The sequence below is a fragment of the Pongo pygmaeus genome, chromosome 4 (genome assembly GCF_028885625.2).
Source record: "Pongo pygmaeus isolate AG05252 chromosome 4, NHGRI_mPonPyg2-v2.0_pri, whole genome shotgun sequence".
NCBI classification, from domain to species: Eukaryota; Metazoa; Chordata; class Mammalia; order Primates; family Hominidae; genus Pongo; species Pongo pygmaeus.
The window spans coordinates 78,744,795-78,761,044 of NC_072377.2; the positions used below are offsets into that span (position 1 = coordinate 78,744,795).

Consider the following 16,250-nt stretch of genomic DNA (forward strand, 5'->3'; position numbering starts at 1 on the left):
AGGGACAATTTGACTTCCTCTTTTCCTAATTGAATACCCTTTATTTCTTTCTCCTGCCTGATTGCCCTGGCCAGAACTTCCAACACTATGTTGAATAGGAGTGGTGAGAGAGGGCATCCCTGTCTTGTGCCAGTTTTCAAAGGGAATGCTTCCAGTTTTTGCCCATTCAGTATGATATTGGCTGTGGGTTTGTCATAAATAGCTCATATTATTTTGAGATACATCCCATCAATACCTAGTTTATTGAGAGTTTTTAGCGTGAAGGGCTGTTGACTTTTGTCGCAGGCCTTTTCTGCGTCTATTGAGATAATAATGGGGTTTTTGTCTTTGGTTCTGTTTATATGATGGATTACATTTATTGATTTGCGTATGTTGAACCAGCCTTGCATCCCAGGGATCAAGCCCACTTGATCATGGTGGACAAGCTTTTTGTTGTGCTGCCAGATTTGGTTTGCCAGTATTTTATTGAGGATTTTTGCATCAATGTTCATCAGGGATATTGGTCTAAAATTCTCTTTTTTTGTTGTTTCTCTGCCAGGCTTTGGTATCAGGATGATGCTGGCCTCATCAAATGAGTTAGGGAGGATTCCCTCTTTTTCTATTGATTGGAATAGTTTCAGAAGGAATGATAACAGCTCCTCTTTGTACCTCTGATAGAATTCAGCTGTGAATCTGTCTGGTCCTGGACTTTTTTTGGTTGGTAGGCTATTAATTATTGCCTCAATTTCAGAGCTTTTTATTGGTCTATTCAGGGATTCAAATTCTTCCTGGTTTAGACACATACACCTAGAGGGTGTATGTGTCCAGGAATTTATCCATTTCTTCTAGATTTTCTTGTTTATTTGCGTATAGGTGTTTATAGTATTCTCTGATGGTAGTTTGTATTTCTGTGGGTTCGGTGGTGATATAACCTTTATCATTTTTTATTGCGTCTATTTGACTCTTCTCTCTTTTATTCTTTATCAGTCTTGCTAGAGGTCTATCAATTTTGTTGATCTTTTCAAAAAACCAACTCCTGGATTCATTGATTTTTTGAATGGTTTTTTGTATCTCTATTTCCTTCAGTTCTGCTCTTATCTTAGTTATTTTTTGACTTCTGCTAGCTTTTGAATGTGTTTGCTCTTGCTTCTTTAGCTCATTTAATTGTGATGTTAGGGTGTCAATTTTAGATCTTTCCTGCTTTCTCTTGTGGGCACTTAGTGCTATAAATTTCCCTCTACACACTCCTTTAAATGTGTCCCAGAGATTCTGGTATGTAGTGTCTTTGTTCTCATTGGTTTCCAAGAACTTCTTTATTTCTGCCTTCATTTTGTTATGTACCCAGCAGTCATTCAGGAGCAGGTTGTTCAGTTTCCATGTAGTTGAGCGGTTTTGAGTGAGTTTCTTAATCCTGAGTTCTAGTTTGATTGCACTGTGGTCTGAGAGACAGTTTGTTATAATTTCCATTCTTTTACATTTGCTGAGGACTGCTTTACTTCCAATTATGTGGTCAATTTTGGAATAAGTGCAACATGGTGCTGAGAAGAATGTATATTCTGTTGATTTGGGGTGGAGAGTTCTGTAGATGTCTATTAGGTCTGCTTGGTGCAGAGCTGAGTTCAATTCCTGCATATCCTTGTTAACTTTCTGTCTTGTTGATCTGTCTAATGTTGATAGTGGGGTGTTAAAGTCTCCCATTATTATTGTGTGGGAGTCTAAGTCTCTTTGTAGGTCTCTAAGGACTTGCTTTATGAATCTGGGTGCTCCTGTATTGGGTGTACACATATTTAGGATAGTTAGCTCTTCTTGTTGAATTGATCCCTTTACCATTATGTAATGGCCTTCTTTTTCTCTTTTGATCTTTGTTGGTTTAAAGTCTGTTTTATCAGACTAGGACTGCAATCCCTGCTTTTTTCTGTTTTCCATTTGCTTGGTAGATCTTCCTCCATCCCTTTATTTTGAGCCTATGTGCATCTCTGCACGTCAGATGGGTCTCCTGAATACAGCACACTGATGGGTCTTGACTCTTTATCCAATTTGCCAGTCTGTGTCTTTTAACTGGAGTATTTAGCTCATTTACATTTAAGGTTAATATTGTTATGTGTGCATTTGATCCTGTCATTATGATGTTAGCTGGTTATTTTGCTCATTAGTTGATGCAGTTTCTTCCTAGCATCAACGGTCTTTACAATTTGGCATGTTTTTGCAGTGGCTGGTACCGGTTGTTCCTTTCCATGTTTAGTGCTTCCTTCAGGAGCTCTTGTAAGGCAGGCCTGGTGGTGACAAAATCTCTCAGCATTTGCTTGTCTGTAAAGGATTTTATTTCTCCTTCACTTATGAAGCTTAGTTTGGCTGGATATGAAATTCTGGGTTGAAAATTCTTTTCTTTAAGAATGTTGAATATTGGCCCCCACTCTCTTGTGGCTTGTAGAGTTTCTGCCAAGAGATCTGCTGTTAGTCTGATGGGCTTCCCTTTTTGGGTAACTTGACCTTTCTCTGTGGCTGCCCTTAACATTTTTTCCTTCATTTCAACTTTGGTGAATCTGACAATGATGTGTCTTGGAGTTGCTCTTCTCGAGGAGTATCTTTGTGGTGTTCTCTGTACTTCCTGAATTTGAATGTTGGTCTGCCTTGCTAGGTTGGGGAAGTTCTCCTGGATAATATCCTGAAGAGTGTTTTCCAACTTGGTTCCATTCTCCCTCCCGTTAGTTTCAGTTATACCAACTAGATGCAGATTTGGTCTTTTCATATAGTCCCATATTTCTTGGAGGCTTTCTGCATTTGTTTTTACTCTTTTTTCTCTAAACTTCTCCTCTCACTTCATTTCATTCATTTGATCTTCAATCACTGATATCCTTTTTCCAGTTGACTGAATGGGCTACTGAAGCTTGTGTATGCATCACGTAGTTCTTGTGCCATGGTTTTCAGCTCCATCAGGTCATTTAAGGTCTTCTCTACACTGTTTATTCTAGTTAGCCATTCATCTAATCTTCTTTCAAGGTTTATAGCTTCTTTGCGATGTGTTCAAACATCCTCCTTTAGCTCAGAGAAGTCTGTTATTACTGATTGTCTGAAGCCTTCTCTCAACTCGTCAAAGTCATTTTCCGTCCAGCTTTGTTCCGTTGCTTTTGAGGAGCTGCATTCCTTTGGAGGAGAAGAGGTGCTCTGATTTTTAGAATTTTCAGCTTTTCTGCTCTGGTTTCTCCCCATCTTTGTGGTTTTATCTACCTTTGGTCTTTGATGATGGTGACATACAGATGGGGTTTTGGTGTGGATGTCCTTTCTGTTTGTTAGTTTTCCTTCTAACAGTCAGGACCCTCAGCTGCAGGTCTGTTGGGAGTTTGCTGGAGGTCCACTCCAGACCCTGTTTGCCTGGGTATCACCAGCGGAGGCTGCAGAACAGCCAATATTGCAGAACGGCAAATGTTGCTGCCTGATCCTTCCTCTGGAAGCTTCGTCTCAGAGGGGCACCCAGCAGTATGAGGTGTCAGTTGGCCCCTAATGGGAGATGCCTCCCAGTTAGGCTACTCGGGGGTCTGGGACCCACTTGAGAAGGCAGTCTGTCCGTTTTCAGATCTCAAACTCCACGCTGGAAGAACCACTACTCTCTTCAAAGCTGTCAAGACAGGGACGTTTAAGTCTGCAGAAGTTTCTGCTGCCTTTTGTTCAGCTATGCCCTGCCCCCAGAGGTTGAGTCTACAGAGGCAGGAAGGCCTCCTTGAGCTGCGGTGGCCTCCACCCAGTTTGAGCTTCCTGTCTTTGTTTACCTTCTCAAGCCTCAGCAATGGCGGACGCCACTCCCTCAGTCTTGCTGTGGCCTTTCAGTTCGATCTCAGACTGCTGTGTTAGCAGTGAGTGAGGCTCCGTGGGCATGGGACCCTCCAAGCCAGGTGCAGGATATAATCTCCTGGTGTGCCGTTTGCTAAGACCATTGGAAAAGCACAGTATTAGGGTGGGAGTGTCCCGATTTTCCAGGTACCGTCTGCCATGGCTTCCCTGGGCTAGGAAAGGGAATTCCTGGACCCCTTGCACTTCCCTGGTGAGGCAATGCCCCACCCTGCTTCGGCTCACACTCCATGGGCTGCACCCACTGTCCAATAAGCCCCAGTGAGATGAACCCTGTACCTCAGCTGGAAATGCAGAAATCACCCATCTTCTGAGTTGCTTAGTCTGGGAGCTGTAGACTGGAGCTGTTCCTATTTGGCCATCTTGGAACCTCCAATCCTTTAATCCATCTTGAGTTAATTTTTGTATAAGGTATAAGGAAGGAGTCCAGTTTCAATTTTTTGCATATGGCTAGCCAGTTCTCTCAGCGCCATTTATTAAATAGGGAATCATTTCCCCATTGCTTGTTTTTGTCAAGTTTAAAGAAGGCATTCACATGGCCAATAAACATATGAAAAAAAGCTCAACATCACTGATCATTAGACAAATGCAAATCAAAACCACAAGGAGATACCCTCTCACACCAGTCAGAACAGCGATTATTAAAAAGTCAAGAAACAACTGATGCTGGCAAGGTTGCAGATAAATAGGAATGCTTTTACACTGTTGGTGGGAATGTAAATTAGTTCAACCATTGTGAAAGACAGTGTAGTGATTCCTCAAAGATCTAGAACCATAAATACCATTTGCCCCAGCAATCCTATTACTGGGCATATACCCAAAGGAATATAAATTATTCTGTTACAAAGATACTTGCACATGTATGTTCACTGCAGCACTATTCACGATAGCAAAGACATGGAATCAACCCAAATGCCCATCAATGATAGACCAGATACAGAAAATGTGGTACATATACACCATGGAATACTATGCAGCCATAAAAAGGAACGAGATCATGTCCTCTGCAGAGACATGAATGGAGCTGGAAGCCATTATCTTCAGCAAACTAATGCAAGAACATAAGACCAAACGCTGCATGTTCTCACTTATAAGTGGGAGCTGAACAATGAGAACACGTGAACACAGGGAGGGGAACAGCACATACTGGGGCCTGTTAGGGAGTGCAGTTGTGGGAGGGAGAGCATTAGGAAAAATAGCTAATGCATGCTGGGCTTAATACCTAGGTTATGGGTTGACAGGTGCAGCAAACCACCATGCCACTCATTTACCTATGTAACAAACCTGCACATCCTGCACATGTATCCTGGAACTTAAAAATTAAAATTAAAAAAAAAATGTATCAGGGCAATTCCAGAAATATAAATTCACTTGCTAAGAATACAATGGTTGTGTCCCTCCATTCAGGAAGCTCAGCAAAACCACATTTCCCTAATCAGAGCTAAATGTCTATATTATGTGACAGCAACATTTACTCACTTATTTATAAAATTTTCAGGATTTTAGAGAAAAAAATATAGAATACCTGTGTTTTGAATTCCAGATTGTTATTTCCTGGGTTAATTCTTCCTAGTAATATCAAATCTTTTATCTGAATACATTTCTTTTTAGGAGCTGTACTGTAGTTTAAAGGCTTTTTAATAGTATCTTGTTGCCCAGATCCAGAGGAAGAGGAGATCTGACTGTCATCTGCACATGGAACAGAAACTGATTTTTTAAGATATGGTTTCATCTGATGCACTGTGTCACTGCCTAAGACAGCAATCCCTTGATGTGCCAGAGATTCTGATGCCCCTGTAGGTGATTGCTGGGAACTTGTTTTTCTGTTTCCTCTTTTGGGATCATAATTGGAAAGGTCCTGATCACAAATAATATTTGATGGATGGGCAACATTTTCAGCAAGGACACTTGCAGTTTCTGAAATATTTAATTTGCCGATTACTGGGGAAGGAATATAGAATTCATGGTCTTTGTCTGTAGCTTCTGTAAGATCATTCTCTTTCTGTGAATATTCTGTTTGACCAACAAAAGCAACAGGTTGGGATGGTAATTTATTCTTCTCTGTGCCATCTGAATGTCTGGATTTTGGAAAACCATCCAAGGTACAATCACTGACATTTTGTTTAGAATTCATATCATTTCCAGAAAATTCTCCCCTTCTCACTGCCTCTGAATTTAGAAAAATGTTGGTATTTTGGTTGTAGTTCCAAGTTTCCAGAGACAATTGTGTTTCCCGCATGCTTCCAGAAACAGGAGAAAGTGAACCTGATTGGGGATGCTCTAAATTTTCCAGACTAGTGAGCTCTTGGCTGTCCTTTTCACTAGAGATTTCTGATCTGGGTGGGAGCTTCCTTAAACTAAGACAAGGCAATGATGTAACATTCTTACAGTTTTGAATTTTCAGGCTTATTTTTTTCTGTTTTTTTGCCACAGCTAAAAGGCTCTTTTGTCTTGCAGCCAAGTTGGCCAATTGTTCTCTCAGGGCTCCATGCTTAAATGACTCTATGGATACCCTATAGGAAGAAACAGAAAGAGAAAAAATGCAATAACAGCAGAAAACTTTTTAAAGCAGTCACTTAGAGGTTAAAGATACTTCGTCTCCAAATTTTAATCACTTTAAAATACACAAAACTATACCTGTGCAATTTACTGCCTTTGATTTTTTTAATCTGACCACCTGCAGCCTGTTGACGCAAAATATTTCCTTTGAGAGGAAACTGATTCCTTTATTTAAGTAAGTGTGCCCTTTTTTTAAGGAGGTGACAGTAAGGTTATCAAGATTTTATATTCATATACTTATTATCAATTGGGAGTCAACTCTAAAAGACAAACAAAACTTGGATCATCTATCTAAACATCTATTTAGTCATTGGTTGGAAGGTAGCAATTGGTGGCTAAGGAGAGCCATCGTTCTTTAAATTTGGGGCTTGCTTACCTGTTTATTAGTAAGTACAATTTGAAAGTTCTATTCAGGTTCTCTTAGCTTTGGAAGAACAAGATTGTTTTGTGAATAATCATACTTCAGCTAGACCTGAGAAAAGTTAGTTCCCCAAGTAATTACTGTAGTTGTATTTTGAACCTGTATGAAGACACTTCCAAGTCCAGAGGGACTACCCAGGAAAGCATCATTCTGTGCGTCTTCCCCAAACTGAATTTCTCAAGACCTTGAGGACTAAGAAAGAGGAAATGGCTTTTCACATCTTCATACTTTTGTCTTTTGATTATGCCCACCAATCCCACCCTGACCTTCAGATTACTGGACACTTTGTTTTCAGTGGTTCTCAAACTTTTTGGTCTCGGGAACTACTTGTACTCTTCAAAATTACTGAGGAACCCAAACAGCTCTTGTGTATACGAATATCTATCAGTATTTACTGTTTTAGAAATTAAAACTGAGAAACTTTTTAAACAAAAGAATACATAACACATTCTATCAGGCTTTATTGTATATCATGTGGCGTCTGAAAAATTCCACTGTACATTCATGAGAGAATGAGAGCAAGAGAGCAATAACATCTTACTATTATTATTAAAAAATAGTTTTGACTTCACAGATCCTGTGAAATGGTCTCAGGAACCCCACCATGGGTCCCTGGACCACAGTTTAAGAGCTGCTGTTTTAAGGAAAAGCAATAATATAGATATATCTTGCCTCTCCTATCAAGGTTTAGAGCTGATACTAAACTCCCAGCAGACTGGATGTTAAAAGAAGTAGTACACATAAGTGAAAAAATCAGCAAGAAGAAGGATTCAGATTAGCAAACAACTGGTAGCATAAAATGCAAAAGAAATACATAATATCAAACTTAAAACTATGTGAAACAAGGAGTTCAGAGACGAAACTTTAGATTACCCACACCAAGATGTGAAGTCTTATAGCAATATTAATAAGAATTTACATATTGAAACTCCAATTGATCAGGAACTTTTGAAAATTCCAGGTATAGTACATTGTTAACCACAGGACACTAAAGGAAATTCAAGCAAGCCTTTCCAAAGTCCCCTAAAATTACCCATATGTAGGTTATATAAGCTCACTGCTTTATATTGACAGGAAAACAAGGAGGAAACAGAAGGGAACTTGTGTTAGCTATTCACTGGAGAAGAAGGAAAAATGGGGATTAAAAATAAAAGTAGAAAATTGATTTTTTAAAATAAGTTCAGAAAAAAATTGAATATGTAATAGACATTAAATGATTATAAGAGAAGAATATAAAAGGACATGTTTAGAAAACTGAATGTGAATAAAGAATAGGGAGTGTAAGTAGCTAAGCCTATTAAAAACTAATAAAAAATAATGCCCAAACAAGAAAAAAACATGTAACATTTTTTTCACAAAAAATATGAGAAGAGGTATATAACCAATATAATCAGGATAAAACTCTTTAAGGACCTTGAGATTTTAGAAATACAATAAAACACAAAATTAATCAACTGATTGATCAACTGCTTAGAAGGACATTTGTGACAGCAAAAAAGAAACATTTTTTAGTGTAGAAAATTTGAGTGTGCTAAAGAAATAAATTTGTCTGTGGGATTCACAACCAGAAAGGCTTTCATAAAATTCTCCTCTGTAGACAACTTTTTAAGATACCGAAATGTTCTTTTTTGACTATTCCAAGTAATAATGTAGAAAAATACCTTTCTGGGAAGTATAATTTTCCATGGTAGTAACAGATTAGACAACCTCATGAAGTCATTATTTGGCCCTAAGCAGTGTTTATATTCTTAAGAAATTCTAGACAACTATTGCAGCTAAAAATGGATAAATTCTAGAAACTCAAAAGCACTCTTTTTTTTTCTTTTTCTACTCACCTGTATTTTTTAGCCAGATCATCCCTTTCTGCTTTCTGCTTGGCAAGCACATTATCCATAATCTTTTTTATCTTTAACATCTTTTCAATGTATTGTTCTAGAAACATGACAATAAAAAGTTAGCTAACTGAGGGAGAGTGAATGTCAAATTTGGTCATATGAGAATTAGCCCTACTGTTAATTTTAAAAAGCCGTTATTCCCTATGATCTTCCCCAATATTAATGGCCCAGATATCTCAATTAAGGCTTATTTAACAATGTCAATCGATGGAAATGCCCTGAAGTGTATAGATAAGAATACTATAAAACAGTAGGCCAGCCTGAGTTCTAATCCTGCTGCCCCACTAAGTTCTGTGAGCCTGGACATGTAACTTATATGGTTAGCTTTCTTACCTGTGAAATGAAGGTAGTAAAGGAAGATATTTTGTCTGTTAAAATTATTTCTTTTTTTAAAATACAAAAGGAATACATTAACATTGTAAAATTTTTTCATGCCATATAAATATTTACAAAGATGAAAAGTAAGAGTATCCCTACTCACCCCACTGCTTCTTCTCTAATGTATTCAACAAAGGAGGTTGCTGTTAATACTTCAGGGGTGTGTATGTTTGTAAAATTTGTGTTATATATTTATTATTTTAAATACTTACACTATATATAATTATACATTATATGCACTTAAAAATAGAATTTTTTAATTCTAAAAATAGAATCATGCTATCAGTTCTTGTTCTTTACATTTATAACATTTACATTGTACTATATGATACCTAAGGTCACCTATAGATCTTACAAACCACCATTACAACAATTACTTAAATTTTCCCGACTTTCTTCCTTTGCTTTCCAAGTAAAGGCATAATGACCTTTCTCCCAACACAGATCCACATGATTACCCATAAATGTGGGTTATGTACAAATCCAGACTCCCAAGTAGGAAGCTGAAAGGGTTAAATGCATATATTTTAATTCTTTTAAGCTACTTGTTGTTTCTTTCACTTTCAGCTTTCTTTCTTAAAATTTTTCCTAATTTTTTGGACCAATGCACATTTTTCTGGTTAAAGTAACTTGAGAAAATCTGTGGTAGAAAATGACATGAAGTGCAGAGGTAGAATTTGTTTCAGAAATTCCCTCAGCAAATCAGACAAATGATTTGATAAGTATTGAGTCAGTGTCCTCAGAGTAGTTTCTATCGCCCTAATACTGTGGATAAGGATTAGTTTCATGATATGATGCATATGCTAACAAAGGGGGAAAATGTGTACAATCAATAAGAATTTAGATATAATTTTGTTCAGCAGATTTGACACTGTTTATTAAAAGACATTTTAAATTATCTATGTGCCCTGTCATCCCAGCTTTTCCAACTGAATTTTAAACCATAGGTAAAAATAACATACTACAGTAACTTCAAATATTCTGTATGTTTCTATAAGAAACAACAGAAATAAATTTTATGTATAATTTGGCATCACATACTTCTTTATCAAAGATGATATTAATCAATGGTATATTAAAGAGAATCTAGAATTGTCCTAATATGTGTAAGATTTTAATACTTCATTAGACATTACAAAACAATGAGGATGAGAGAAATTATTCAACAAATAGGGATGAGTAATAGGGTAGTAATACGGGGTAAACCTATTCTATCCTTATCTTAAATACAGAAAAAAAATTTCAGATGAATTATGCATTAAAATACTTAGGGAAAAATATATAAAATGTTAACAATGGCAATTTTCTGCCTCGGTTCAGTTGAAGCAGTTCAGTTGACAACTGATAGAAAAGTGAGTGCAAGGTCTCTTTAAGAAAAATTTTCAAAGAAATGTACAAAATGGGACTCATTACTCAGATCCCTCAGCCAGATCAAAGCTATCACAAGTGTCAGATGTGGAGGAGGGTGAGTTTGAGAAAAGATTTCTTTAGAGAGCAATTGCTTACCTGAGTGGGAATCTGCATATTCAGCAGCAAGAGTAAGGGGTAAAGGGTCTTCTCTTCTTTACCTCAAGCCTCTTTTAAGTTCCTCAAAAGATTATTTAGAGAACCTAACTGAACTCTAAGTTGACATGACAATGAATTGGTATCTGGCTTCCTTCTTGAACACCTAGAGACCTTGAAAAATGAGGAGCTATCACAGCAGGGCCAAAAGAAAGTTGCTGCTGAGCTGAGAAGTAATTGTCTTCCCTTCTAACAGTGGGCCTGAGGTGCAAAGGTCCTGAGGACTTGTTGTGAAGCCTGCCCTGTGACCCTGCCTATGAGGGCTTCCATCTGAGAGTGAGAGTCTGTATAGGATGGTCCATCAGAAAAAAAAAAAAATAGAAGCTGAGAGAAGACTGAGAGGGCACAGGGAAAGGGCAATGTGTATTGCCCGCATCATAGGAGTTCCAGCCTGATGGACCATAGAGAAATTTCAGAAGAGTCTTAGAAAACTCTCCAGAGACTGAGTTTTAAACACCTATCAGGGAGTGGCAGAGCCAACCACAGTCAGTAATTAGTTACCATCCAAGACCTCCAAGGTCCCATTGCCTTACCTCTCCTTCCTTAAGGGCAGTAAGACAAAAATAAAGGCATCAAGATTATTCAATGTATTGGTTATAATATAATAAAATTAAACTACAAAAACCTGGGGGTGGTGGGGAGAAGTTCCTAATTTTAGAGGCATTCAAATAAATAGAAAAAGGCCAATGAATTTTTACTATACAGAATTTGTAATGGTATACATTTAAACAAAAACTAACACACATTGCAAAGAAAAAGACAAGTGGCTGAAAAAGTATTTGCAGCAGTTATGGTAGAAAAGGAATAAATAATTGTATTATATAAATAGGCTCCACTTGATGAATAAACAAAGAATAGAAACAGTTCTCAAAATAGGGAATAAAACTAGTGAAAAAGCACCACCGGGCCGGGTGCAGTGGCTCATGCCTGTAATCCTAGCACTTTGGGAGGTCGAGGTGGGCAGATCACAAGGTCAAGAGATCGAGACCATCCTGACCAACACGGTGAAACCCTGTCTTTACTAAAAATACAAAAATTAGCTGGGCATGGTGCATGCGCCTGTATTCCCAGCTACTCGGGAGGCTGAGGCAGAAGAATAGCTTGAACCTGGGAGGCAGAGGTTCCAGTGAGCTGAGATCACACCACTGCACTCCAGCCTGATGACAGAGTGAAACTCCATCTCAAAAAAAAAGCACCACTAATAAGCAACATGGCAAATGAAAATATCAGGCATATTTTTCTTATTAAACTCGTAAGGTTATTTAAAATGAAAATACTGATGCTACTAGCAGTGTACACAAAGACACTAATGTGTACACTGCTAGTAGCATCGGTATTTTCACTTCCAAAGTGAAAATTAGTACTATTTATAAAATAGAATTTATCAATATAAATCAATAGGTTTAAAATGCTTATATAATTTGACCCAATAGTTACAATTCTGTTTCTCTTTCCTAAGAAGATAATACGTCTGGAAAAAGCTACATATTGTAGAACAGCAAAAAATTGGAAATCAAATGTTCAACAAAAAGGGAAAAATTTAGGAAGCTGTGGAACATTTATTAAACACTAAGAATGAAGACTATGAAAAAAATGCAAAATTACCATATATATCATGATCAAAACTATGTTTTTAAGAGTTTTATTGAGGTCTAATTGCATTACTATGTTCTTAGACAAAAAAAATGTGGGGAGGGGGGCCTAGAAATAAAACAACAAAATATTGTGATGGGACAGTAGCTAATTTTAGCATTTTTCTCTTTTTCTCGAAGTATATCTGTATGACTTTCATAATGAAAAAACTTGGAAAAATCATCTTGCATGCAAAAGACATTACAAATAGTAAATGAAATAAATATACTAACTGTACATTTTTGTTTGGGGGTATGAATTATTTTATATTAGTTTCCTCCAAACATAACACGTACCATGTTAGGCCAGGATGAAAAGTAGAATGTGCAAAATTTTAAAGGAGATGATTTTTTTAAAGGCTATACAAACATGAGTTAGGACAAGAGATGAACAGTTACATTCTGCTATACAAAAGGTTGATGAGGTACTTTAAATTACCTTACTTTTAGCTACTACTTTTAACTAATTTTTACATTCACAGATCTGAATTTATCAGGAACTACTTTCCACCTTATAAATCATTACTCAAAAAATACATATGTGAGTCATCAAGGGCTTGCATATATTCACTGAAGTTTGAGAAAATAAGATTATTAGGTCAGGGATCAAAGTCTAATTTGCTATTTTGAATCTTCAGTGTTTTGAAAACAGGAAGATATCTTTGCAGTAAGACATCCACCTGTTACATATGCTCTTCTGAAAGTAGGAGGATTTGCTTACCTTGTGTCACTGCTGCACCACCTTCCACTGCACTATTTCTGATCTACTTTTAAGGGTTACCATAGCTGGGTGAAGCTGACAACCCACAGGGTAACATAATCTCATCTCTTGTCACAATCTTACATTTTCTGTCATAGGATTATCTAAACATATCACTGGTATAGCTTATCTCTGATCATAGTTCTGAATGTCTCTCAAATTACTCATGCAGCACTTTGCATCTAGAAGTATTTTTTTTTTTTTTTTTTGAGACCGCGTCTCGCTCTGTCACCCAGGCTAGAGTGCAGTGGCACGATCTCAGCTCACTGCAAGCTCCGCCTCCAGGGTTCATGCCATTCTCCTGCCTCAGCCTCCTGAGTAGTTGGGACTATAGGCGCCCACCAGCATCTAGAAGTATCTTTAACAACACAAACTACTGGTTTGCATCATGATAAAATCAGCCTTTTAGCTATCATTACAAGTCTACTTTAGACTTACTTTTTAAGTAAGTCTACTTTTAATGATATTAATAATTCCTAGCACTTTAAATCCTCTCACATAAAAATAGAAGACCACTTTTTCAGCCTTTGTGAGCTTAGAAATAAATATGTACCTTAAGAAGATGACCTTGGGTATCTGAAAATATCATACTTGAGTATGAGTCTATATTTACCTGCATCTTCAGGGTTTCTTATTTCAAACTCTAATAAATATTCTTGTTTTTCTTCTATATCTTGTAGAATGGCACTAAGGGTCTGATGCTATCAGATAAAAATATTTGAAACTTCATTATAAAGGGGTAGATATGCTCTCTGATATGCCATTGACAAACACAGAGTAAATAAAATACTAAAAAAAGTGTTCCTAAAAATGCTCATTCCTCTTTATGCTCAAAATGTACTCATACATTGTATAAACTTAACTGTATAAATGTTGCAGATTTGAACAAAAGCAAACAAATATATTTTGAATTATGTAGTAGATCTCCTGGAAAATAGAATGTAAAAGTAGCAATCATAAGAAATCAATTTCTCACTGACTTCTGTTGAAAATATAGGTGTAGGAGAAAAATAAATCACATAATATTGAAAGCGCATATATATAACAAGTTCACTTTAAGGCCTTATGACTTACATTGCATGCTATTAAAATCTTCTACATAATCTTAGAAATACAAAACACTATGCTCTCAAAAATTCACAAAGGGGACTTAATACCACTCCTACATGCCCTTGTCAGTACTAATCTTCCTGCCTGGAATGCTTTCAATTCACTCTGCCCTGATCCTTCTCTTTCCCTATGAGAGAGAGAATCATGGAGTGGGCTCTGGAACCAGACTTTCAGGGTGTAAATCCTAGCTTCACCTCTTCCTATCTGGGTGACTCCAGCAAGTTACTTATCCTCTCTGTGCCTGAATTCTATAACACATTAAAATGCAAAGGACAATGTCAGCACAAAGTAAGAATCCACTAAATAGTGAATATTATAATCATATAAAACCCATCTCATACAGGAAAATTCTGACTTATCCAATCCATGCTGATTTCCTTTTTCTCAGAATTAAGAAATTCGGTGCTACATAATTTAACACTGACATAATAATATCTTATACATTATATTTCCTCATCATGACAATGAGATCTTGTAGGCAGAAGCATGCCTTTTATATTTGTATATGGTTTCAACATTGTGGGTTCATAGCTATTGCTCCATTAATGATGACTGACGGATTGACTCATATTACCTATCCTTTAATATACTCTCCATACACATTCATTTCTAAAACATGTAGGTCCTCAAAGCCTTCTGAAGTATGTTGCCCTGAAATTTTACTTTGGTGCCCACAAAACATATTTTAAAAGTACATAATAAAATAATCTAATTATTTGGTAAAGCAATCTTACTACTGTCATTTATTAAATGCATCAAAGTGAAATTATCAAATACAAATATAAAAAACAAGCAAAAATAAAAACAACACTAAGGTTTACCGCTTTATACAGTGAACGATTTATGGTTATAAAAGCAAACAAAAGGCCGGAATTTGTGCCCAGGCTAAGCTCTATCCACAGATTAGGATAAAGAAAACATCTTTTGGTGCCAACTTTCCTTTCTGCTTTGCTCATATTGTAGATGTACTCAGTCTTGGACACTATGGGCCAAGACTTATCTAAAACAAGGTTTCATTGAGGATGCTACCTTGGTTAAGATTTTGTGTCTAGTTAAGCTTTGTGTTTTTGTCCAACTAAGAATTTCAATCAATATGTATATCTTATTAAGCAACTGCTATGTTCTTTTTTTTCAAAAGTTACCTTTACATGATGGGTTTCGCAGCAAAGTTTATTACTATAAACCATATGGGATCGCGGGCAGCTAAACCAGGCTGCTTAATCCTCTTCTCTGTCTGGATTCCAGAATCTTTTCTACATCCTGTATCTCCTAGACACTTATGGAAGTGAGGGAAGACACATTTATGACAGTGGCAGTGTCTATGGACAAGAAGTAGCCAAAGAACTTAAACTAGGTATAAAGGATAGCAGCTACTCCATAGTTCTGTATTCAAAGCAGATAATTAAGAGTTAACCACATAGCATAACTTCCAGCCCATTCTGTTCACTATCTTGTCTTTTATAATAAAAAATTTCAATCTTTGTATCATTAAAATGGAAAGTACTGCCATTAGCCAATAAATAATTGGCTGGCTCAAAGAATGGCATTTTCTAAGATGAAGAACAAAGTAATTTTAACTTCACTCACCACAGAAAGGCTTTCGCTTGATCTTTCTTGGTGTGAAAGGGAAGATGAGTCAATAGTTTTGCCATCATCACAAAAACACTGTTTCTGTCTTTTAGACTGGACAGCAGGAATTTTTTCTTTAAAAAGTAAAATTAGAAAATATAATAAGAATGTGCAAAAATATAGTTTCATTTTTCAGTTTTAATGTGATGGGGATGAGAAGGATAAATAAGTCTACAACTATTATAATATCTTAACCAGCACTCACCATCATCATTAATTGGCTACTTATGGCTAGCATTTACTGAGCACTTGTCATATGCTGGGTGCCAAAAACTTTCCATAAATCATCTTATTTAATCTTCATATGAACCTGTGAAGTAGGTAGTTTATTATATCCATTTTACAGAAGAGGAAAGTGAGGCTTAGTGGGGTTCAAGAAGTTGCCCAATGTCACACAGCTAGAACTGAAACCAGATCTTATCTGATTCCAAAGTCCATGCTCTTAACCAATATGACTTGATTAATTGCCTCTGTAAAGT

General features: G+C 36.7%; 1 protein-coding gene across 3 annotated transcripts in view; it reads right to left on the bottom strand.

Moving 5' to 3' along the window:
- ANKRD31 (ankyrin repeat domain 31) overlaps window positions 1-16,250 on the bottom strand; it is a 174,833-nt gene that overhangs the window by 31,012 nt on the left and 127,571 nt on the right. For all 3 annotated transcript variants that reach the window (XM_054488525.2, XM_054488523.1, XM_054488524.1), the window contains 4 exons: window positions 15,730-15,845; window positions 13,646-13,733; window positions 8,641-8,737; window positions 5,351-6,338 (listed from right to left, as the gene is read on the bottom strand). In XM_054488525.2, the coding sequence (XP_054344500.1) occupies window positions 5,351-6,338; window positions 8,641-8,737; window positions 13,646-13,733; window positions 15,730-15,845 (1,289 nt within the window). The remainder of the gene's footprint in view (window positions 1-5,350; window positions 6,339-8,640; window positions 8,738-13,645; window positions 13,734-15,729; window positions 15,846-16,250) is intronic.